General features: G+C 32.5%; 1 protein-coding gene across 1 annotated transcript; it reads right to left on the reverse strand.

Moving 5' to 3' along the window:
- Nucleotides 1–1850: 1850 nt before the first annotated feature.
- On the reverse strand, nt 1851–25673 carry LOC143042138 (uncharacterized). The gene is made up of 12 exons (XM_076214393.1): nt 25525–25673; nt 24830–25046; nt 23592–23698; nt 18155–18289; nt 15124–15192; nt 10267–10380; nt 9037–9150; nt 7800–7913; nt 6562–6675; nt 4799–4972; nt 4026–4205; nt 1851–2327 (listed from the first exon to the last, which is right to left on the reverse strand). Exons 1-12 carry the CDS (start codon nt 25592–25594, stop codon nt 2107–2109), a joined length of 1629 nt encoding a protein of 542 aa, XP_076070508.1. The 5' UTR covers nt 25595–25673; the 3' UTR covers nt 1851–2106.
- Nucleotides 25674–27124: the final 1451 nt, after the last annotated feature.

Consider the following 27124-nt stretch of genomic DNA (forward strand, 5'->3'; position numbering starts at 1 on the left):
GAGCATTTTGATTAAAACAAGTACTTTTGCCTTGTTATACTTTGTATCTATATTAATAATATTAGGATTTGTTATAAATATTTATTTACTGAATAAGTTTGATCCCAATTTTCGATTTACGTAATACCGCACTTATTTCAGACAATGTCTTCCAATCCATACATTCATTGCAATTTCTCTCCATTGACGACTTGTCAAAAATATCTAGATGATTTTCACAAGCGAGCGGTTTAGCAAGCTATAGAACTAGGTTTCATCTTCCACTTTGAAGTAAGAAAATCCCTGCACCAAATCAGGAATATGACAGTGATTATATATAATATATAGTGCCTTAATTATGTTTCAGCTTTTCAATTTTCCATTTAATTAGGAACTTTCCGTTTTAATTTTCCTCGGAGTTTGGTGATTTTTGTGATTTTACTTTTTGCTCGTTCTTAAATTGTTGATAAATCAAACGGTCATCTCATTATTACTGGTGCTTTTTAACTTTATTAATGTTTATTGGAGTATTGTGCACTTTTTACTAACATGAAGAACCGGTCTTTAGCTTATATCCATCAATTAATCCTATACAACATATATAATGATTGCACTAAATCCTTTATTGGTAAGCCGAAAATGAAGGAATTTCCTTTTTTCATCGTGTAAATGTTCTGATCTAATTACTGGTTTTAAAGACCGAAAAAGAGCTATATCACAAATCATACTGACTCGCCCGTTTAATGGAAAACAACTGTATCCTTTGTCAATACAAGGTAATAATCTTTAAAAAAAAAAATAATAAGAAAACTTACCGGAAGGAAAGAAAGAATAGTTCTAATGACATTTAACCCTATCAAGTGATGAAGATATAAAAGAATGTCAACAAGACTATAACAATCAAAACCAAGGAGTAAACAAAGACTCATAAAACCAAAGGACATTTACATCAACAGTTAATAATTAGGAAACAACTAGAACTCCACTAAAACCCGGGAGTGAAATCAGGTGCTTCGGAAGGGTAAGCATATCCTGCACCGTATATGGCACCCGTCGTGTTATTTCTTTGTTCAGTTCGGTAATGATGGAAGGTTCTTATGACTGAGGAAGAATATCAGATATGATTTCTGACACACCTTTGTCATAATGGCCAATCAGCTCATGATGGCGACCGTACAATTTCCTGAGTTTTGACCTTAACTTGATTGGTTCATAGCCCTGTGTTAGCAACATTTGAGAAAGCAGTATTCCTCGTTCAACAAACTCAACGAACTTTGAGCTAGCTCTAAAGTAACGTACCAATTTAGACACATATACTCCATATGCTGGTGCTGCTGGGATGTTGCTCCACAGAAATGGAAAGTTGAAACAAAACTCCCACAGGGCGATCTAGTTGGAAGAATGTTTTTAATTGGGTCGATGAAAAAGTGTTTGTCCATGACTACGCTGGTGTAATCGTTTCTACTTGTTTGAAAATATTCTCTTCCAAATGCTTATTTGTTAAGGGAGATTCAAACTGTGATATAGTTGTTTGTTTTTAGTGTTGGTAAATATTTATCTAAGGAAACCATAAGTTATACCTGAAATTTAAAAAAAAAACAATATTCAAGCCGTTTAACATGGTGTTAATTGACACCATTTGCGAGTATGGTCTTGAGGAAACGATGATAGTCCGTCGGAAGGGGACGATAAATGGCTGACCCGTGTTAAGAGAGAGCCATATCTCTTGCACGTTAAAGACACTCTTGTAGATTTCGAAAAAGAGCAGGCTCATGCCGCTACAAGGCAGCACTCGCACCCGCAAAGAGGAAAGAGATTAATATAAGTTGCAAAACTTGTTTCCCAATCCACTATAAATAAATATGTTTAAACTAAATGGTGTTAATTTATTGGTAGACAAACAGATTATGATAATCTCTTTACTTTAGTTGATACACTTTGAGAGAAATTTAGACAATGTAAAAAAAGTATCGTAATCTATCTAATTTTTTAATCTACATCAATGTAAATCAATGACGAGTAATATCTTGTGGTGTTATCGTAATTTTTTTTTTTCAATCGTAAAGCTTTTGAATAGTTACGAATAAGTCGTTTATACACAAAATAGGGATTTACAGGAGCTGGCGCTTATGATTCTAAGCATGTTTCTAATATCAAAGCTTCGAGTGCTTTATAGTAACCACATCTTCTTCCTTTCCTCAAGTTTTTCAATTTGCCATTGGCTTTCCCTTTTCCCCGGGTATCAATCCCAGAGCTTTCCTCAGGACTTTCAGCCAATCTCTTCTCGGATTTTCCTTTGTTTTCAATTTTTTCCAAAAGAGTCTCACAAAAAAAGTCGATCGTCATTTCTGTGAATAAAGTAAAAAATAGTCTGTGTAATTGATTACGTTCATGAAAGTTAAAACGGCAATTTCCTATTTTTTAAGGATGAAGACACCAAACTTTTTATCAAAGGATATTGTTGAAAGTCTGAGTTTGCCATTGTTACATGTATACAATGATTTAAAAGAATCCCATCAAAAGAAAATTTTAGAAATAAATGAAATAGAAACGTCATGCGTGTTAATTTGGTACCAGTATTGATTTGTATATATATAAAAAACACCTCTCCGCTGTTGTTTGGTAAATGTTGTATTGTTGTTTTTTTTTTGTAGATTAAGGTGGTACCTAACACTACAGGGAGATAACTCTGTAATGTCAGCTAAACGTTTTAATAACGTTGTGTTGTAAAGGGAATATAAAGCTTGTCAATGATCAAAATTGGTGTTTGTCAACTGTTATATAACCAGTGTAATTTTTCTGAAAAAACGGTTGGTTCAAAATTTTTGAAATTTTTATATTTTTGTAAGGGGGTCAAAGTAAGTACATTGTCAAAATTTTATGAAAATTAAACGAGCCAAATTAATTTTAGTGAAAGTGTTGGGTACCACCTTAAGATTACTATTATTCCATATTGGTATTATTTTAGTAGGTTTCTCTATATGAATTGGATTTTGAATAAAAAAGCATATTCACCTGAGAAAGTGTTATTCACCGCGCTTAACGTCACGCGCTTTTACATGCAACGTTATGGTAAAATGTTTCATGTAAAAAAAAAATTGGTATATGTTTGTCATTAGATACATTTTCTTCTCTCGGACTATGGAATAAAACAATTACTGTCTTTTGTTTCGGTCTCAGGGAATATCAGTTTTTCAAAAGTCAATAAAACCGCATATTTACCTCATCAAAAGACAGTAATTGTATATTATTTGATGTCAAGTAATTGGAAACCAACAATTTGCACAAATATTAATTTGGAAACTTCCGATTCGCATCAATTGTATATATGATAAACTCGAATAATAGAATTAAAAAGAAACACAACATGCACAATGCACATTAGTTTGGGATGAGTATATATGGATTTGTAGAAGCAACCATTTCATCTCGTTTCGGATACGGTTTTATCATTTTTCGTAATATAAGTTTGCTGATAATCTATGAAACATCCTGTGTAATCTTACATTTCTATTAACATCAATATATTTACTTGTCTCAATTTTAATCTTTTACCACGTTCCCTTAAAAAATCACACATCATATTTAACTCAAGTTGTATCATTAACGGAATATTGTCTCCTAATTATTTTTTATTTCTTCGTTCTGTTACAAATTTAAACTTTTGCTTTTAGGTGTCGCTTGGTGTACTCTCGTGTTTTATGAACCTTTGTGTGAGAAAGCTTGTTGAATTATGTAAACTGAAAATGAAAACGAATGGATACCTATGGTGTTCTCACAAATGCTATAAGATGTAATGTTTTCTACGTACAACAAACGAAAATTGAGAATAGAAATGGGGAATTTGTCAAAGAGACAACAACCCGACCATCCAGCACACAACAGCCGAAGGCCACCAATGGGTCTTCAATGCAGCGAGACACGTCCAAAAAAAAACTGTCTATATCTATGAATTTGTGTTTTCTGTCCACCGATGCCTTAATTGAATAAGAGTCACGAAAGTGATGAAATTAATTATTTAATCAAAGTGTCTACATGATACTCACTACAAACAGGAGGATTGCCACTCCATGTTCCGTCAGCTTGACATGAACGTTCGAGATCACCAGATTGTACTTCATAGCCAAATATACAAGAATAAGTTACCCTATCCGGGAAGTTATAGCCAGGAGAAGTTTGTTTTTTTGTAAATTGACCATTCTCTGGATCTTGACACTTAACCGCCGCTGCAAGGACATAAATATACATCTAGTAACTAATAATGAATGAGTTGTAGTTCTTCATGTATAACTTCAATTTATTGATGATTTCTTTGGGTCGCATCTGTGCAAAACGTTATATCGCGGTGATTATGTATTACAAAAGTACTAACTTAAAACCGTATCATAAAATAGTTTGATCAAGAGTAAAAGCTTAGGCAGTCGATTGGTCTTTCGCGTGATATAACAATGGTAACACAGTGATACAAATAATCATAAGTATGATATTGTAAGTTAGCTCGTTTACATTGTTAGCAATTTGAATGATGGAGCGCATTTGAAAGCTCACTATACAATGTGTGTTTGGCTTATTGGACCAGGACATTCATTTTCGTTATGCTTTTTGTCTAATTGACAATTATTTTTACTTTTTCTGTAATGTATACATTGGATGAATAAATCCCTATGTGAATCTATTTTTCTCTCATTAATTTTGAGTCATTGTTATGCATCGTTATTTTCACATAAAAAGTTCCAACGAATAAGTCATATTTTTTAACTTTGGTTTGACTTCAATTCAAAGTAAATTCAAATTATTTGAATTGAAAGCAGAAACATACCACAAACCAGAGTACTTCCGCTCCATGTTCCGTCAGGTTGACATGTACGTTCACGGTTACCAGATTGTACTTCATATCCAGGATTACATGAGTAAGTTATAGTATCCATGTAATTGTAGCTTCCGTCGGTAGGTCCTGTTGTGAACGGCTCCTTTCCCGATACTGTACAAGGAACTGGAGATAAAAGATGATAACAATAATGAAATTCAAGCCATGACTAAATAGTTGATAGTTGACAGCTGATCTACATAATCATGATAATGTTATAATCAACTCAATGTATGTACATTTATTTTGGTTACAAATGAGTTCTTCCACTAAGTACGTTGTTACAAAATGTACACATTTATTAAAACAGAACATTTTTGGTATTTATAATGTTGTATTTGTATTGTAATTCTGGAAAATATTACTCAACTGTATTGATATGGCTAAAAATCTGATTTTTATAATGATCGCTTATTGACCTTTTCGATATTCTTTTGTATACTCTCTGTGTTCAATTACACACTCACTCATGCATATTTTTGTATATTGTGGTCTTTTATTTGTCTATTTGTCTTTTTCTTTTTCAGCTATGCCGTTGTCAGTTTATTTTCAATCTATGGCTTTGAATGTCACTCTGGTATCTCTTGTCCCTCTTTTGTATTACATTATGATCGCTTTAAACGTTGGCATCAATATTTCGTTTTTTTCTAGTAATGTACAGTTTATTATCAATATCCCAGGATCTAAGTAGCCATTTTGAATCAAATACCCTTCTTTAAATAAAGTATAATGTTTAGTATTCAAATTTCTCCATGAAAGCAACGTTATCTGAAACATGTAATTTTTTAATAAATAAATAGGAAATACAAAAAAAGAAAATTATTGATGAACATTTTTTAATCTGCTAACAGAGTCCTAGTGATTTCCACACAAAATGTGTTATTCTGTTTTTGGTTCCATCTGATTTGTTTAATTACAAATTCTTATCTTATTGAAAAGACCTAAAAAGTTTTTGATAGTGTAGTAGTATGTACAATGTCGGTTTTTGAATTTTAGAAAAAACAAAATTGTCATTAGAAATAATTGTGAAATGGTTCATCAATATTTAATTTTAAATAGTGTTATATGAAGAGCAAATCACCTATCCCAAATACGACATGTACAAGCTTTTGATTATAAAGTTTCCGTTTTGAATTTTCTTCGGAGTTACGATTTTTTGTTATTTTCCAGTGAACTCTGTGACCCAAAAGCTTCATTGCTATATATTAAGGTGAACAACTTATCTAACTAAAATTATGCAAATGTGTGGTCTTCGCTATTAATATTTGGTTCTTTCAAAATATGGAACGCTTTCGACTCAGAAGCTATATATCTTCTTTTAATTATTTTTTGTACATTTTTCTCTTCAATAACAGCATTGCCTTTGAGGAAGATCCTTTACCTAATGTATGTTCAAGTTCAGTAACGTCCGTAGTTATTAAACTATGAATTGCATTTAACAATGTAACTAGCATTTGCTCTCATTGGCAACTTTAGTCATGTCTGTGGATGTTTTTGATACATTGATAACTCAATAACAGCAATTAGAATGGTTTTGTTAAATAACTGACCACTTTAGTATTATTGTTGTTTTTGAATTGAATAAACATATTATTTTGTTAATCTGAAGTCTGAAAAAGACAAAATGGATCTTTGTTCAATATTTTGTTTTTACAGTCAATAAAAGGCAAATGGTTGTTCGGTCTGTTCTATCAAAAATGTAAAAGGTATCTTACTTCTATCACAGATTTTTCCTTCATATCCTGCAGCACAATTACAAGTGTAGAGGTCAACACCGTCAATGCATTGACCACCATTTAAACAAGGATTCGGGGCACAGTCGTCGATATCTGGATCAATGAAAAGTATGTCAGCTGCGTACGAACCATTATGAACAATCTGTTTTCTAAAGCAACCAGTGTGACAGTAAGGACAGCTTTAAATCTGTTCCGAATTGCATATTGATCACCAGTCTCTTTGGAGTCATTATACATTGTGAACATATATCGAAATCGCAAAACGATGTTCAGAAATTTATTGAAAGAGCAAAAAAGACCTAAAAAAGCTTTAGATATTGTAGTAGTATGTACAATATCGTTTTAGAATTTAAAAAAACAAGATTGTCATAAGTAATAATTGTGGAATAGTTCATCAATCTTTAACTTTTAATAGTGTTATATGAAGGGCAAAACATCTATCCCAAATACGAGCTTTTGATTATCAAGTTTCCATTTTGAATTTTCTTCGGAGTTACGATTTTTGTTATTTTCTTGTGTACCCTCTGAATCAAAAGCTTCATTGTTATTTGTTGAGGTGAACAACTTATCTAAATAAAATCATGCAAATATGTGGTCTTCGCTATAAATAATTGGTACTTTCAAAACACGGATTGCTTTTGACAGTGCTATATCATGTAGAACATTTTTAACGTTTTATAAATAAAGCAATAAAACTATCAATTATACAAGTATTTGATTTTGAAATTTGGTTATGGACTTTCCGTTTTGAATTTCATCGGAGATAAGTATTTTTGTTATTTTACTTCTTGCACTCTGACTCAGAAGCTATATAGCTTCTTATATTATTTTTAGTACATTTTTCTCTTCAATAACAGCATTGCCTTTGAGGAAGATCATTTACCTAATGTATGTTCAAGTTCAGTAACGTCCGTAGTTATTAAACTATGAATTGCATTTATCACTGTAACTAGCATTTGCTCTCATTGGCAAATTTAGTCATGTCTGTGGATGTTTTTGATACATTGATAACTCAATAACAGCAATTAGAATGGTTTTGTTAAATAACTAAACATTTTAGTATTATTGTTGTTTTTGAATTAAATAAACATATTATTTTGTTAATCTTAAGTCTGAAAAAGACAAAATGGATCGTTGTTCAATATTTTGTTTTTACAGTCAATAAAAGGCAAATGGTTGTTCGATCTGTTCTATCAAAAATGTAAAAGGTATCTTACTTCTATCACAGATTTTTCCTTCATATCCTGCAGCACAATTACAAGTGTAGAGGTCAACACCGTCAATGCATTGACCACCATTTAAACAAGGATTCGGGGCACAGTCGTCGATATCTGGATCAATGAAAAGTATGTCAGCTGCGTACGAACCATTATGAACAATCTGTTTTCTAAAGCAACCAGTGTGACAGTAAGGACAGCTTTAAATCTGTTCCGAATTGCATATTGATCACCAGTCTCTTTGGAGTCATTATACATTGTGAACATATATCGAAATCGCAAAACGATGTTCAGAAATTTATTGAAAGAGCAAAAAAGACCTAAAAAGCTTTAGATATTGTAGTAGTATGTACAATATCGTTTTAGAATTTAAAAAAACAAGATTGTCATAAGTAATAATTGTGGAATAGTTCATCAATCTTTAACTTTTAATAGTGTTATATGAAGGGCAAAACATCTATCCCAAATACGAGCTTTTGATTATCAAGTTTCCATTTTGAATTTTCTTCGGAGTTACGATTTTTGTTATTTTCTTGTGTACCCTCTGAATCAAAAGCTTCATTGTTATTTGTTGAGGTGAACAACTTATCTAAATAAAATCATGCAAATATGTGGTCTTCGCTATAAATAATTGGTACTTTCAAAACACGGATTGCTTTTGACAGTGCTATATCATGTAGAACATTTTTAACGTTTTATAAATAAAGCAATAAAACTATCAATTATACAAGTATTTGATTTTGAAATTTGGTTATGGACTTTCCGTTTTGAATTTCATCGGAGATAAGTATTTTTGTTATTTAACTTCTTGCACTCTGACTCAGAAGCTATATAGCTTCTTATATTATTTTTAGTACATTTTTCTCTTCAATAACAGCATTGCCTTTGAGGAAGATCATTTACCTAATGTATGTTCAAGTTCAGTAACGTCCGTAGTTATTAAACTATGAATTGCATTTATCACTGTAACTAGCATTTGCTCTCATTGGCAAATTTAGTCATGTCTGTGGATGTTTTTGATACATTGATAACTCAATAACAGCAATTAGAATGGTTTTGTTAAATAACTAAACATTTTAGTATTATTGTTGTTTTTGAATTAAATAAACATATTATTTTGTTAATCTTAAGTCTGAAAAAGACAAAATGGATCTTTGTTCAATATTTTGTTTTTACAGTCAATAAAAGGCAAATGGTTGTTCGATCTGTTCTATCAAAAATGTAAAAGGTATCTTACTTCTATCACAGATTTTTCCTTCATATCCTGCAGCACAATTACAAGTGTAGAGGTCAACACCGTCAATGCATTGACCACCATTTAAACAAGGATTCGGGGCACAGTCGTCGATATCTGGATCAATGAAAAGTATGTCAGCTGCGTACGAACCATTATGAACAATCTGTTTTCTAAAGCAACCAGTGTGACAGTAAGGACAGCTTTAAATCTGTTCCGAATTGCATATTGATCACCAGTCTCTTTGGAGTCATTATACATTGTGAACATATATCGAAATCGCAAAACGATGTTCAGAAATTTATTGAAAGAGCAAAAAAGACCTAAAAAGCTTTAGATATTGTAGTAGTATGTACAATATCGTTTTAGAATTTAAAAAAACAAGATTGTCATAAGTAATAATTGTGGAATAGTTCATCAATCTTTAACTTTTAATAGTGTTATATGAAGGGCAAAACATCTATCCCAAATACGAGCTTTTGATTATCAAGTTTCCATTTTGAATTTTCTTCAGAGTTACGATTTTTGTTATTTTTTGGTGTACCCTCTGAATCAAAAGCTTCATTGTTATTTATTAAGGTGAACAACTTATCTAAATAAAATCATGCAAATATGTGGTCTTCGCTATAAGTAATTGGTACTTTCAAAACACGGATTGCTTTTGACAGTGCTATATCATGTAGAACATTTTTAACGTGTTATAAATAAAGCAATAAAACAATCAATAATAGAAGTATTTGATTTGGAAATTTGGTTATGGACTTTCCGTTTTGAATTTCATCAGAGATAACTATTTTTTTACTTCTTGCACTCTGACTCAGAAACTATATAGCTTCTTATATTATTTGTTGTACATTTTTCTATTCAATAACAGCATTGCCTTTGAGGACGATCATTTACCTAATGTATGTTCAAGTTCAGTAACGTCCGTAGTTATTAAACTATGAATTGCATTTATCAATGTAACTAGCGTTTGCTCTCATTTGCAAATTTAGTCATGTCCGTGGATGTTTTTGATACATTGATAACTCAATAACAGCAATTAGAATGGTTTTGTTAAATAACTAAACATTTTAGTATTATTGTTGTTTTTGAATTAAATAAACATATCATTTTGTTAATCTTAAGTCTAAAAAAGACAAAATGATCTTTGTTCAATATTTTGTTTTTACAGTCAATAAAAGGCAAATGGTTGTTCGATCTGTTCTATCAAAAATGTAAAAGGTATCTTACTTCTATCACAGATTTTTCCTTCATATCCTGCAGCACAATTACAAGTGTAGAGGTCAACACCGTCAATGCATTGACCACCATTTAAACAAGGATTCGGGGCACAGTCGTCGATATCTGGATCAATGAAAAGTATGTCAGCTGCGTACGAACCATTATGAACAATCTGTTTTCTAAAGCAACCAGTGTGACAGTAAGGACAGCTTTAAATCTGTTCCGAATTGCATATTGATCACCAGTCTTTTTGGAGTCATTATACATTGTGAACAGATGTCGAAACCGCAACACGATATTCAGAACATTATAGAAAGAGCGAAAAAGACCTAAAAAGCTTTTGATATTGTAGTAGTATGTACAATATCGTTTTAGAATTTTGCAAACACAAGATTGTCATAAGAAATAGTTGTGGAATAGTTCATCAATCTTTAACTGTTAATAGTGTTACATGAGGGCAAAACATCTATCCCAAATACGAGCTTTTGATTATAAAGTTTCCATTTTGAATTTTCTTTAGAGTTACGATTTTTTGTTATTTTCTTGTGTACCCTCTGAATCAAAAGCTTCATTGCTACAATGTATTTATAAAGTTGAACAACTTATCTAAATAAAATCATGCAAATGTGTGGTCTTCGCTATAAATAATTGGTACTTTCAAAACACGGATTGCTTTTGACATTGCAATATCATTTAGAATATTTTTAACTTGTTATAAATAAAGCAATAAAACTATCAATTATACAAGTATTTGATTTTGAAATTTGGTTATGGACTTTCCGTTTTGAATTTATCGGAGATAAGTATTTTTGTTATTTTACTTTTTGCACTCTGACTCAGAAGTTATATAGCTTCTTATATTATTTTTTGTACATTTTTCTATTCAATGACTTAACAATAATTTAACAGTGTGCACCACATTTTTTTATGTTATTTCGAATAGTCAGTAAAAATACTACAGTCATTTTTTATAATTTATTCTAAATTTCATTTTAAACCGTAGAAAACCTTGAAGAAACGTTCATGACGTCACAGTCACATGACTAAATCATGTCTATGGACTGAAAAGAAAATAACGTCAGCCAATCAGAAGACGTGTTACATCAAAAATTAAGTTATTGCTATTTATTAAGGTGAACAACTTATCTAAATCTTTTTTGGCATGATCAATTTAATCATATAATCAAAACAATTAATTCTTCATAAGCTTTACTTAAAAGAATCAAGAATAAGTTGAACCATAAATCACTAATTATATTTTAAAATGCATATTTGGGTTTATATACATCTGCTTTGTATGTGTGTAATAGTAAATTAATTATGTTTTATTCCTTTGTTAGATATTGTATGTATAGCCCTTAATAAAAAAATTGTTTAATCAAAATTAACTACCTCCCTAAGGCCAATTAAAATTAATTGATAGATTTTCATCCCCGCCCGCCCCTCTGAAATCTTCCCGCCCCGATTTTTTTTTATTTTTAAAAAAAATTACGATTTCCGGATTTCGTTCATTTCCGTTACCGGTAACCGTTGATAATTTCGTTTCATGTTAAACTTCCTGTTTCAAATTTCGGTTATCGTATTTCTTAGAGTATTCTTACTGAATGATTAAGTCGATATATTCTGCTGATCTATGATGACAACATCATTTACCGAGAATAGAGATTGATTTCGAGAAGGGCGTGAAATATTCGAGTTACGAGTAATACGCCGTGTCCAAGAACGCAAATCGCCGTATGTCAGAAATGACACAAATGTTTGTGAGTAAAACACCTTGGATTTGTTTTATTTATACAATGACTTTGTGTCAAAAAATTTGGACTGTGAATGAAACCCAAAAGCGTAACAATCGTGGAACACATTTGACTGGAATAAAGAATTTGACATAAACATGAACTTTTTAGATTGGTGTCAGACCGTATATTGAGTTCAGAAAATCAACAAACATACGCATTTTTAAGTTATTAATTTCAAGCAAACTCTTAGATTTAACTTTAGCCATGCCTTTCGATTATTTTGTAGAAAAACAGCAAACATCCTCTGTGCCAATACCCACGATAGAGTCATTAAACAACTTTATGTTCTACATTGTATTAATTATATTTGCATCTTGCATATTCAAAAGGACCAACCCTATTATTTCAACACTGTTTGAGTTTTCATTTTATTCTGTACTTATCGTACTCGTGTTGCATACCAATGCACTTGCTTCATTTTATAAGAACAACAAAACATTGCTTAGAAAGCAAAATACACTTAATGTAGGTAGTCCAACTGGAAAGAGCATTTCTCCACATTTCTGATGTTTACTATAAAATAGGTTTCTAAAGCTGCAATTACATGTAGAATAGTGGTTGCTATAAATCAGAGATATATATTTACGAATTTGAAAAAGCGGCACCAGCATATGGAGTATATGTGTCTCAATTGATACATTACTTTAGAGCTTAAGCTCAACGTACATTGATTTTGTTGAACGAGGAATACTGCTTTCTCAAAAGTTGATAAGACAGGACTAAGAATCAATCAAATTAAGGTCATCGCTCAAGCAATTTTATGGTCGCCATCATGAGCTGATTGGCCATCATTACAAAAGTGTGTCAGAAATCATATTTCAGTGATATTTTTCCTCAGCAATAACAACTTTCCGTCATTACCGAACTGAACAAAGAAATAACATGACGGGTGCCGTATACAGTGCAGGAAATGCTTACCCTTCCAGAGCACCTGATTTCACACCTGGTTTTTAGTGGAGTTGTTGTTTCCTACTTATTATTTGTAACTGTTGATGTAAATGTCTTTTGGTTTCATGAGTCTTTGGTTACTCATTGGTTTTGATTGTTATTGTCTTACACACGATACCTTATGGATGTATTTACATGATATAAGCTTATTATTACACTTGCATATATGAATAACACGTGACAAGAAGGTTTCATATGAAATAAAATTTAAAAAATAAAATCCTCCCACCCGCCCCATTGTTTTCAAAAATTTGGATGAAAATCTACTGATTAATTTTAGTTGGCCTAATGTTAAGATATTATTATTGTTATAAGTCAAAAGGATGTCAGCTGCATATGAACTGTTATGAAGATTTTTTTCTATTGCAACCGTATTTTTTTAATATAATTAGTGCCTTTAAAACGCTCTAAAAATGTAATTGTCCGTTAGAAGTCATTATACATTGTGAACATAATAAAACGAAACCGCATGTTCAGAACAATATAAAAAGAGTGATAAAGAACTAAAAAAGGCGTTAAACTTTTTTTTTTTAATATTTAGATTTCAGAAACAGATATTTAAAATAAGGCAAATACCTTTCCAGAAAGTCAATGATGTGTACATACATATGATTTTTGTAAAAGCCTGTCCAGTTTGGAGAGCTCGAGGGGACAAAACGGGATTGGTATTGGCGTAAATCGGTTTCAAATAGCCATCGAAACCGCAGATACTGGTTCATCACACTATATAGATGCTTAGTTACGGAGCAATTCATAAACTATTAACTTGTTTTAATTCGTGAATGTTCGTGAATTCGAATACGGTGTTGATAGTGGTTTTTTATATAGATATCACTTAATCCTGCAATTTATATCTTTAATTAGTTTGGTTGGTGTTAAGAGGGTGCATCGATATAATCATTATAATTGTTTGTTTTGCATTGTATAAATATATTGTTTCGCTGTAATATAATTATGATTTCACTGAAATATTTGCTTCATTATTTTTTTAAAGACTAAATGCTTTTATCTTCATTTGTTGTATGAACATTTTTTTACATTAAGTTTTTTATTCATATTCTAGGGCAACAGAATATGACAATTTTGGACAAAATCACTTTTTTTATGATTATACAAATCTATTACAGACAAACATTGATTTTAGTTAGGATGAAGGTTGTGTATCGGACTCTTTTCAAAGTGTCGTGTACAGTTCACTTGTCCTACATTACTGGTTCAAGTTTTAAAAAAAAACGTTTGTATAACTAGTTGTCAATGTATTTAGAAGGACAATGTATGTTTTTTATTGGAAATGTTCATTTCATAAACCAAATGTGTGTTGAAACGATTTAAAATAAACTCTATACTTGAATGAAATCTAATATTTGATCATATTGAAAGAAGAAGGTTCACGTGGGGCTGAAATTTGCCTAAAACTATTGATGCTTTTTAATTGAGGCCAAAAATTTACTAATTTCATACAGAAATAGTTGTGATAATACTGTTAAAAAAAATAACTTCATACTATTGACTTCTTAAGTATGCACTATTTAAGTTGTTACGTCAGTTTTGGTAAAATTTTCAATAATTCTTTACAGTGTTTTGCATAACTTACTTTGGCCACCACCCACGATCCAAAAAGTGTTTGTGGCGAGGGATTCCATATCATCATCGATAACTTTTGTTTTCAGATTATTTTTTATCTAGGGTTGCAGCCAAGGAAGTCCTCAAGCTTTTAGGTTCACAAATGCACAAGATCGTCGTATTGTGACAATATATCCAAATTTAAGAATCAATTGTTACGAAGTGATTCAAGTTTAAGCAAAGTAATATATAAAGTTTTTAAGATAGATGTATTGATGAACAAATTATAGCAATTTTGAAACTTTATGATGAAGTTGAAATTCAAGACCATATTTAATCTAAAGTGAACTTCTTGTTGTGAAACGTTCATAGAAATTAGGAGAGTTGGTACATGTGGTATGAGTGTAAATTAGTCAACTCTCCATCCAAGACTTATTTCGAATAAGAAAACACATTATACATCAAAGTACGGTCTTCAACACGGAGCATTGGCTCATACCGAACAGCTGCAAATGTAGCAGGTTTAAACGTTTTGAAAGATAATAATCTGCATTCTTACCCGAAACAACACAGGAATCGCCACAATTTTCACACAGATCTGCATCAGTTGGTAACTTATCAGCGGTGTCTGAAAATAAAACAACTCCTCAATAATTCCCAACCAAGAAATACATCCGATTTATACTGCAACTAGTTGTGTTTATTTTCTAAATATTGTAACACAGCTATATTTTGTGCAATGTCAATTTCATCATGCAATACTTTTTCAACAGTCAAGGGTTCATTAAGGAATGAAAATAAGTTTAAAATTTGTGTTCCAGTTAAAATAGCTATCAATGTTTTAATTTAAGTTGCAGTGTAATGACAATATTTAATTTAGGTCAATGTCATAAGAAACAAAATTGTATTCGGCACAAAACTGGGGAAGGGCTCGGTAAAATCTAATATTGAATAGTTATCAAAGGTACCAGGATTATAATTTAATAAACAAGACATTGACCTAATATTGTTTTTGACACCTAAATTTTCATACCAAACATAGGGAAAGGAAGAAGAGTCAAGTAAACTAAAAGAGGGCAAATCCAACCTCCGAAAATAACAGACAGGCATAACACCAAGTTCCAGTCTTATTAAAAACCATACCTTAATTTCCAAGGAGTTTGAGTTCATTTGCAGTGAATTAAATAACTATTTGCGATAAAGGTCATTTATTCAAACATACCATAAAATCAAAATATTCTGTATTATATAATCAAATATGGAATTTATGCAATAAATCCAAATCTGAATAAATGACAAAAAATTAGCAAAGGTGGCGAATAAAAACCGCCAGTATAAAGAATACAATATGTAACCCAATAAAAAAACAAAAAAAAAAAAACAAAAAAAAAAAGCAACAACAAATAAACTCAAAACATAAACATATGCTGAAACAATATTTTAAAGGTGTGGGAGGGTGGGTTAACAGAATTGGCTTTTTCTCTTGAAATCAAAAAATGGCGTCTAGCAGCTTTCAAAACGAAATCGTAAAAGACCAAGCGTCCCCTCACATGCAATGGTGCTATCTTGTGCGGTTTCCTGATTGGTCACTCTAATTATAATTGACCAATTGCAACTTATATATACCATGATCATGAGATGACCATGTTGACCTTGACTGCATTTGATTAAGAATTGCATAGTACATAGACAGTTGCTATGGAAAGTTCCCAGTTTCATATTACGATATTGATAAGGGGTTACCCACTGTGATGATAAGATTAACAAGAGAACTCAAATTTACTGCCAAAAATCCTTTTACTTACAATAAAATTAATTTTTTGACACCTAAATTTTCATACCAAACATAGAGAAAGGAAGAAGAGTCAGGTAAACTAAAAGAGGGCAAATCCAACCCCTGAAAATAACAGACAGGCATAATACCAAGTTCCAGTCTTATTAAAAACCATACCTTAATTTCCAAGGAGTTTGAGTTCATTTGCAGTGAATTAAATAACTATTTGCGATAAAGGTCATTTATTCAAACATACCATAAAATCATAATATTCTGTATTATATAATCAAATATGGAATTTATGCAATAAATCCAAATCTGAATAAATGACAAAAAATTAGCAAAGGTGGCGAATAAAAAGCGCCAAAAAATCCCCAAATTAAAGAATATTGTATGTTTATCAGATATGAGTAAAGTTCAATCGACCATCATCACCGACTGTGTTCTTTTTCTCAAGTCTTCTTTCTGTGTTATATTCTCTTCGTCATTTTGTTTTATGTACACTGTATATTGCTTTAAAATGTAATTAGGTCTTTCCACCTTTCCGTGGAAAGACCTATTGATTTTGTTCTGATTATTAATATTATTTTTTTTTTCTTCCGCCTAATTTTGTTTCTTGCGTAGTATTGATGTTTCAAAAGATGTCGTTTAGATATTTGGAATATCATATCGTATAGTTTATACGCTTTAAAAATTTACAACCGCGTAACAAAATACTTAACATTGTAAGAGTTATCTCCCCAAACACTGTTTTTCTTCAGGCCACTACTCCTTTGCAAACGTTTAAGATTACGACAAATTTATTTTACCAAATTGCTCGTTATATCTTAAGGATTAGGATATTCATTTGAACCGAAGCTTTACGGAGACTCCATATGAGAGTTATTCTCCTTTTTCATTTGAATTAAGTGATATGCATTTCTAAATGGTAACCAATAGTGATAGAGACCAAGGGTCTTTAGATTGAGGTCCTTGGTCCAAAAATTTGGTCAAGGTCAAAGGTCAAGGTCATATTCTAAATTTTGATTTTGGCTTATTTTCACTCATTTTCATTAATCTTAGAAGATATCGACAAATTATTTTTACAAAATTCTTAGTTGGGACGTGTAGTAACTTATAAATTTTGGTTAAAAGGGTGCTTAGACAATAAATGGGAGTTTTCGCCCCTCTTATATTTAGAATTATGCGTAAAGTGATATTACTCATTAACCATACATATTTAAGACCTATGGTCTTTTAATTCTATGTCCTTGGTTTGTGACCTTAAAATTGAGGTCAAGGTCAAAGGTTAATAGGACGTTCTAGATTTTGACCTTTTCTTTAAACTAATATTTAAACACCATAAAGCCATAGGAACTGACATTTTAGACTGATTTTTAATATTTTGATATCAAAATAGATATTAACTGGTGGGAAGACCTTCAATTGTTCTCTGAACAATTGGTTTTTATTTACATAATTAAATCTTTAATATCTCATCTACAAAGAATGGTCAAGTACTGGAAACTAACTTATTTTTGCGACTTCGGGTGTAGAAAAATAACGCAAATATGTACAAAAATTGGATCTTTCTTTTATAATTACATCAAGTAAACTAGAAAATTACAAAATTAAATAGCCACGCAGTGGACTCGAAAGAGTAAAACGCGAAAAAGGTATCCCAGAAATAAGTTGGTTTACACTAGGTGATCTAGGTTTGTTTTGTTTTTCAATCAAGACAATTCAATACATATTGATAACATGCAAGTTTGGCGTTTCATCATGCTAGCAATGAAGTTTCATAATAGATACCCATATAATGTTAAGTAATGTTTACCTGGTTTGCGAAGTGTTCGAATCATTGGCTTTGGATCTCCGTAAGAACAGTACGTACTACATACATCAGCATTTGTTTCCGGTTCGGATACGGGACTGAATACCCTTTCCTTTGGTGTAACAAGGCTATTTTTGTCTGAAAAAAACAAAACAAATATGTTATGTTGTTGTAATTATTCTATAACGTTTGTGCTTATTTGAAATGATGTAACACATAAAGTAGATTCATTGTATACCGCCATCTTGGATTCTACAATCTTTCTAGTTCTTTGCCTAAGGCTTCAAATTTTGAGACAGACTTGCAATTTATATGTAAGACTCTTATTTGTATTAAGCAGAATATGGGATTCATTGCATTATCCTAAATGTTCAAACAAAACCAAATATTTTTTAACTCAATTTTTCAACTTGGCAATTTAAGGGGAGATAACTCTACTAGTAAAAATGTATACTGAAATTTTCATTTCTTTTCTTGTAGCAAATTTTTATTTTTGTTTTCTAAAAACATATTATAAAACCTATGTTCACATAATTAATTTCAAAATTCTATTTCACAGACATCTTTTTATTCACAAAAATGTGTTTTTACGTAAATAAACTCATCATAGATACCGGGACTAAATTTTGTATATACGCCAGACGCGCGTGTTGTCTAAAAGGACTCATCAATGACGCTCGAATTGAAAAAAGTAAACATCTATATAATTGGGCACTTTTGCACGATTTGTAGCTTGCAAAAAATAGATTTTTTTTATATTCATATCGTTGTAAAGTATGATCCCTATAGTCTTTGATAGATCGTCGTTTTAAACATTTAATAGTCTTTGATAGATCGTCGTTTTAAACATTTAAGTATATATTATGTGAACAAAGCTTTCATGCGTTGTTTTCCTGACCTATTTGCCATTATTGAATGCCCCAGTCACGCTAGATCACGATCGCACCACACTCACTGCGATCTCAAATTAATTCAGATCGTGATGAGGTCATGGTATGAGCGGCATTAACATGTAGATTTTTGTGTTTTTCACGATGCTACTGCGTCCTCATAACGCTTCTACAACAATTTTGCTACGATTATACCATGTTTTCAGAGATCGTAGTATGATCGTGGCCTAGTGACACTGCGGTGACGGCGGAATGATACATGTTCAAAGTAATCGTGGTATGGTCGTGGCGAAATCAATGTCGATATCATGTTTATACCACCCTGTTAAGGACCGTAATACGATTTTAGAACGAAAATGCCGTCCTCGTCACACTCGTCTTACGACCTGACTACGTTCACACTACGACCATCATGCGCATTGTCAAAGACATGAAAATATCAGTGAGAAATAGAAGAAATGAAACAGTATTAATACTGAACACGATATTGGCGTTATTGCTGAGAGCGTAGTTAAACCGCAGTATGAATGTGGTAGGATCGTAGAATGGTCGTGATAAGAGTGAGCTATAATCGCAGTAGAAGCGTGGTAAGATCGTGTTGCACTCGGATAAATCGTGGTATGATCTTAGTAAGCACGTGATGAGCGTAGAAAAATAGTGATTATCGTAGTGATTTCGCAGAATAAGCGTGGTGAGAACGTGGTTTAATCGTAGCAGGATCGATGTAGAATGTTATGAGGACGTAGTAGCAACGTAAAAGAAACGAAAATAAACATGCGCATGCCCCTCATACCGCAACCTAACTACGATCTGAATTCATTTTAGATCGCAGTGAGCGTGGTGCGATCGTGGTATGGTGTGACTGGGGTTGACAAGTTAAATGCGGGGTTTTAAATTAACTTTACAAAATTTTGAATTTTTGAAAGACTAAGGCTTTTCTACCTCAGGCATAGATTACCTTAGCTGTGTTTGCTAAAACTTTGAGGAATTTCGGTCCTCAATGCTCTTCATCTTCGTACTTTCTTTGGCCTTTTTAACTTTTTTGGGTTCGAGCGTCACTGATGAGTCTGGCGTATATACATGTACAACATTTAGTCATGTTATCTATGATGACTTTATTCACAGATTGCCGATTATGAGACTCGTTTGAGATCAGTCAGCGATAAGACACAAAAAGTGAAAAATTCTGATTACTGTCCTCAATTTTTGAATATTCTATCATTGTCTGTACGTAGTTGTATACGTTCTTCAGAGGCGGATTTAGGGGGGGTCAGGGGGACCGCCCCCCCCCCCCCTTTTCGGGAAAAGATTTGGTTGCTTATATAGGGAATCACTGAAGCGTGACTGGATCGGGCCCCCTCTTAGGTCAGTCAGTGGGCCCCCACTTATGAAAAATTCTGGATCCGCCACTGTTCTTTATAGATACCTTCGGATCGAGAACGGTCCGGAAAGCTCGACCAAGCACCTGCGACAGTTAGGTGCATCCCGTAAAATTCGGGAAACCCAGCCGAATTTGTCTAGTTGGATAACAATTGTGACTATGTCATGACATAATCTGCTGTATCGAAACAAAATCCCAACATGTTCTGTGTTTTCTGGACGGTGTCCTGTGGAACGGGCATGATCTGCAGAATTTGACATTACTATTTTTCTACCGATTGACTCCAGATTGCATCCAGAACTTGTCGACTGCGAACCGTCTTTGCTAAAACCGTTCCGGAACAGTCCAGTTTTTAATACGAAATTCGGCAATGATACCCACGTCCCGACAATTACAGAACACAGACAAAGCCGTTTGCAATGCAGTACAGCGGACCGTGATAGGAGTACGTTCAGACAGTTCCTGATCATTCCGAATATGGGGATAGTTTTCTATTTCTAACGACAATATCTTCCATCAGCGTCGATTAACTCTCTGGTAACAGTCTAATCTTTATCGGATTTAATTCAGTAGATTCGGAACGCTGGCTTGACGATTTCTACCATGCAAAAGATGTAAGTCGAATAAGATTAGGATTAACAACGGGATTATCAGGACAAATTCGCTTGGTTAACGTTTGAATATCGATGCTTTCTGAACAATATCTGATTGTTGTAGTGATTGAATATTTTTTTACACGTTTGCGTCAAATTTAGAATTCCCATCCACGATTCACATGATCTTGATCAGACTTTTGATAGATTAAAACGGGAAAGGTAATGCCATGGAAATGTGTAACCACAACTTAATGCGGGGTTCACGCATTGCCGTTTTTTTGCTCCCATTTGAGATCAGACAACGATACGACACGAAAAGAAAAAAAGTCGGATTACTATCCTAAATTATCTTGAATGTCCTATCACTGTCTGAACGCAGTCGTTTAAGTTCGTAAAAGATTCTTACGGGTCTGAAAAGGTCCGAATAGTTCGGCGAAGCACCCCGACAGTTAGGTGCGTCCCGTAACATTCAGGGAAATGCAGCCGATTTTGTCTAGTCGGATTACAATCGTGCCTAATATGTCGTGACAGATTCTGCTGTATGAGATCAAAATCCTTACAATGTTATGTATATTATGGACGGTGTCCTGTGGAACGGGAATGATCTGGAGAAATTTGTCATTGCTGTTTTTCTGCCGATTAAGTCCAGATTGCATTCAGATCTTGTCGATTGTGAACCGTTTTTGCCGAAACCGTTCCGGAACAGTCCCGGGCCCGTTATTAAAATGGAATTCGTCAATGATAGCCACGTCAGAGTCCCAACAATTACAGAATACAATACGACTGACACCAGACAAAGCCGTTTGCAATGGGATAGAGCGAACCATGATAGGATTACGTTCCGACATTACCTGATCATTCCGATTATGCCGACAGTTTTCGAACGGATAACTTCCGTCAGCGTCTGTTCACTGTCTGGGCACTGTCTGATCTCTGTCAGATGACATTCGGTAGAATCGGGACGCAGTCGTGACAGACTCGGTCGAATTTTACCAGGCGAAAGATACAAATTGGATTAGAAGCGGATTGAGAACGAGATTATTGGGATAAATTCGCTTAGAAACGGTTGAATATCGACGCTTCCAGAACAATATCTGATTGTTGTCGTGATTAAATTTTTTTTTTTGGCATTACAAATTTTATCTAAAGTTTGAATTTCCATCCACGATTCACAGGATCTTGATCAGACTTTTGACAAATTTTAATCGGGAAAGGTCCTGTCAAGGACGGCAGTAAAAATCGTAAATGTGTTACCTCAGCTTAAGATAGTATTTTAAAAAAAATTGTGTTATCATGTCTTGTGTACCAGCTTCGTGTCCTCTTTTTAATGATATCAAATATGATATGCTTTTTGTACTTTTTCGGGCAGATGTTGAAATAAAAAACAAAAATGTTAATGTCATTATTTCTTTAAAAGTGTTGTATTACACCCACTGTACGCACTTGTAAACAGGTGGACGAATAGTGAAACTTATTAGAACCGAGTGTTATGAAGATTATGCTTGGTACAGATATTTTTATTTTCATAAACTCATATTTTAGCCTCGTAAAATTGTCTAAAAGACATTACTGAATAATTTAATTTTGGATGTAACACGTCTTCTGATTGGCTGACGTTATTTTGTTATGAGCCCATAGACATAATTTAGTCATGTGACCGTGACGTCATCAACGTTTTTTCATGGTTTTCTACGGTTTAAAATGGAATGTAGAATTAAATTATAAGAAATGACTGTAATATTTTTTCTGTCTATTCGAAATAACATAAAAAATGTGGTGCACACTGTTAAATAACCCGCCGTTATTCAGTGTGCACCAAATTTTTTATGTTATTTCTTCATAGACAGAAAAAATATTACAGTCATTCCTTAAATGTTTCAGATTTAAGTTTAGTGTCCAATTCTCTGAACTAGTATATATTATTGCATGTATTGTTCAAATGCCAGCTGAAGCCCTCCTCCGAGTGTGGAATTTCTCGCTGTATTACATACAAATTGGTGGCCTTGTGTTGTTTTTTACTCTTTAGTTGGGTTGTTGTCTTTTTAACACATTCCCCGTTTCTATTTTCTATTCGGTATATTTTTTTTTCTTTATGTCTTCTAATTAATGGCCCATTAATGTGGAAAAGATATATATGTGTAGTTAATGCACGTCGGTTGGACAATGATACAGACAACTATATATTACACAAGTCAACAGTAAACATTAGGTCATCAACAATCGGCAATGGTCAAACAATAATTCATGTTTTTACCTTTGTCATCGTAAAATAACATTAAAGAGTTTAATTTAAGATTTAAAAGACAATATATATATATATGAAAACGAAGCTTTATACAAATCAGTGATGACATCATAAATTGTGGATATTTTATGATTAGTCGCATATAATGATAGCACTCGGTTAATTTATTAAAATAAGTCTTTCATTCCGATATACTATCTAATTTTTTTAAGACAAAACTTGCTGTGATTTTTTAAATGCAATAGATAATAGATACCTACCCGACATCAGAGGAAAATAAAAGATACCTTCCCGATATCAGATGAAAATAAAAAAGGGTCATACCTACCCGACATCAGATGAAAATAAAATAGGTCATCTGTGACTTTTGTGAATCTCATACAAAGATATAACCGTCTGCCCATAACCGGGAATACATCGAAAGTGATGTCACTTCTACAACAAATACAATACTGTATTGCAAAAATATTCATCGACACGTAGGGAATGAGGGAATGGCCATTTAACAGGGTGCGATTTTTTTTTCTAAAAAAATTGTCTGATACCCAATTTGATGAAAATCATTATTCTGGTCAAGAGATGACAAATAAAATATTCTGAATCCTAATTTCCAACATACTTTTTAAAGTGTTAAATTCAGAAAAAACTAAAGAAAATATTTTTTCCGACTCAGAAAAAAAAGCCATAGTTGCTAATTTCTGTGTCGTGTGGTCTCTTGTGGAGAGTCGTCTCATTGAAAATCATACCACATTTTCTTAATAATTATTCTTTTATCTTTACGAAAAACATTGATTTAGATGTAAATTTTTATATAAAGTTGTTTCATCTAATTGTGGGCATACGATACAGATACAGGAGAGGTAATGATGTTGCTAACGTAAATTGCTATTTTCACGATTTAATTGTAACTTTTTTAGTGCTGAAAGACAGAAATTTATACCTCCTCATATCTAAAGCAACAGTAACATTATTAGCCTGTATGATTTAATGAATAGTCACGATAAATATACACTTATAGGACTGGCCTAATTTTGCAAACTTGTTATGTCTGTTTTCAAATAATCATATTTGTAATGTTCAGCTTCCAGCTGCAATTACATCAACTTCATATGTATATTATATGTTTGTTCATGCATTAAATATATATTTTGTTAAATTTATTGTACTATTATGCCTCATGTGAGGCCTTTAGTGAAATAAAAAGTTTCAAAGTTTCAAAGACGTCAAACAGTGATTTATCGGGAAAAGATGCAGTTTTCGACTGATTCAAAGTTTTATTATTCAAACTGATTTAACTTGAAAACGAGTTCATGAACCCTTTTTTTAAATGACGTTTGGTGTAACTACGTATCTAAGTGAGGGTATGGGTGGGGTTCACGTAGAAGAGAATTATGGTCCAAAATAATAAAGAAAATGGGCCAAAAAATAAAAACAGTTAAATTCCGTGCTAAAATTCAAAAATAAAGAATACTTGCCAAAATATTTGATGAATTGCAAAAAACGGCTCAATAAATTTATAAATACAAAAAGGAAGACCCCACAACACAGATCCTCATTAGTACTCACTTGAATACAGCAACTGATTCAGTATCAGAGATAGTTAAATCAGATAGACAAGTCCATGCGTTTATATTTGATCCCTGAACATCTAAACTGATGCCTTGTTGTATGGTTGTAGAGCCAAAACTTAAGGTTTTTGTCATCGTTTCTCCTGTCGACACGTCTGTGTATTCGTATACCCAATCTTTGCCCTGAAGCTCTGGTGGAACCTTACAGGCAGCATCTAAAAAACAATGAAATATCAATTTTAAGAGTTTTTGAAAGAAAAAAAAATAACGAGGTAATTCATGATTGGTGAAAAGGTAGACTTGTAGATTCTATTTTGCTGACAGTCTTTATTAACACAATATAATTATATCAAGTTTTCAATTGATTAGATTAAAAGCTTGATATATTATTTTTGATTTAGACTGTCGGTAAAATAGAATCAACAAGTCTACCTTTTATTAACTCGATAAAATTTGTGAATAAATTTAAAAGACACAATTTTAATCCACACCTGGTCCAAGTAAAGGAAAAATATTTCGAAAAAAATATTTGAATCTTTATTGCGCATTGTTTATATAGTTAATTGCATCTTTATTCAAATCTTTAATTATAAGAAATAGTCACTTAGACAAAGTACAAAAAAATTGTAAAAACAATTAACTGTATTGTTTTACGTAAATTGTAATCATTTGACATTACAAATGTTAATTTACCTGTATCTGTTGAAAATATCAAGATTTGAGCAGCCACTGCTAGTACTGCTAGTACTTTGTTAGTCAACATCTTGGACTCACTTTAATGTTTCATCAAGTCAAGAATGATTGTGCAACCTGAAGCATTTTATATCATCTTCATACATCAGTTAATTTTAATTTGAAATGTTTCAATAACTTTACGCGAAAACAAACAAACACCTAGCTACAGACAGACGAACCAAAACGTTCGTTAAATTTTTCATTTTATTTATTTGAAATTATTTCTAATTTGTTAGTTTTATAAATCTTCAATGACAGAGTTTGTTGCACATCACTTAAAATGTATTCTATATGTTAATTTCACGATTTAACTTTCGTTCTAAGTCGATGGGCACTTTCTAATATATACATGTACCTTTACCTCCCGCTTTGTAAGTATACAAATTCCAATATATGTCATTACAATCTTAGATATGGCCTTGTGCAGAAACGATGTTTACTTATTCCAATACTGTTTATCAGTTAGAATGTTTGTCCCTCGTCATATTCAGTATATTAAGTACATGTAATTATAACTTTGACAGTCACTGTAAACATAATAATGACTCGTTGATTTTCGCTTTACGTACAGTGGCAAATACATCGTCAGGACAAAAAAACAAAGATTAATCAAATTTCAATTTCTGCAAAACGGATAGAACATTTGACGGGATGGCAACATGAACTGCATTTTTTAATGTTCGGGTGATTTTTTTTTTTTTTTTTTTTTTTTTTTTTGCAATATGTCTTGTATGAACCATGGAACGACAGTCTGGTTCCAGTTTGAGTTTAAATCTTCATTTTTTGTCTTCAAATTGTCCATGTATATGTAGATTATTTGATAGTGATAAAATTGATATTGATATGTTTGTTCGGCAGTCAGTAAAAGGATAATTTTATTTGAACTGCAATAATATATTGGAGTATTCCACATATGCCTGCACCCTGTTCATCTTTATAAGTGTAGTAAGCTCTTGGTCTCAAATACAATAAACACAAGAATGTTGAGTTTGCAACTAATTAAGGCATGCATTTCTCCGTTCCGTGTTTCGTATAGTTATAGTAATTCTGTTTCTTTTCTGTAATTCGATATGGTCATAGTATAACTTACACAATAGATTTTACATTGCAGTCTCCCAATTCAAATACGAGGGGACGGGTGTTACATATTCAGTTCGAAATATATACGATGATGTAAGTACACAAAAGTGATTCCTGTCCAGAAGCGTCTGTGTGTGCATCCATAATTTAAAAAAAAAGCAAACAGTTAGAGTCAAAGGGCACAACGAACCTAAGACACATCTATGCAGCGCCACGACATGAAAAATAGTCGAATCGTGGGTCATTTGTGATCATCGTACGACAGTCGCACGATATTTTGAGCATCGTGGCGGTGTTGTGTGTCGTGGGACGGAAATAGGACATGCACCTTTTTTTGCTCTACGATTTTTTGTCGTGTCACTGTCTGGTGGCTGTCGTGATAGTGTCTTGCCACAGTCGTGCGACTGTTGTGCGATAAACACATTGTCGTGGGTACTAACATAAACCATTTTGATAAAGAAAAATGGTACGACTGTTG

Source organism: Mytilus galloprovincialis, chromosome 8 (genome assembly GCF_965363235.1).
Source record: "Mytilus galloprovincialis chromosome 8, xbMytGall1.hap1.1, whole genome shotgun sequence".
NCBI classification, from domain to species: domain Eukaryota; kingdom Metazoa; phylum Mollusca; class Bivalvia; order Mytilida; family Mytilidae; genus Mytilus; species Mytilus galloprovincialis.

Excerpts from the sequence above, each read along its gene's own strand:
- LOC143042138 (XM_076214393.1), bottom strand. The coding sequence starts at position 25,594 with ATGTTGACTAACAAAGTACTAGCAGTACTAGCAGTGGCTGCTCAAATC. Across the intron at positions 25,047-25,524 it reads GATATTTTCAACAGATACAG|ATGCTGCCTGTAAGGTTCCA; the intron begins GTAAATTAACAT and ends ATTGTTTTTTAG. Across the intron at positions 10,381-15,123 it reads CGATTCCTGTGTTGTTTCGG|ATATCGACGACTGTGCCCCG; the intron begins GTAAGAATGCAG and ends TCATTGATCCAG.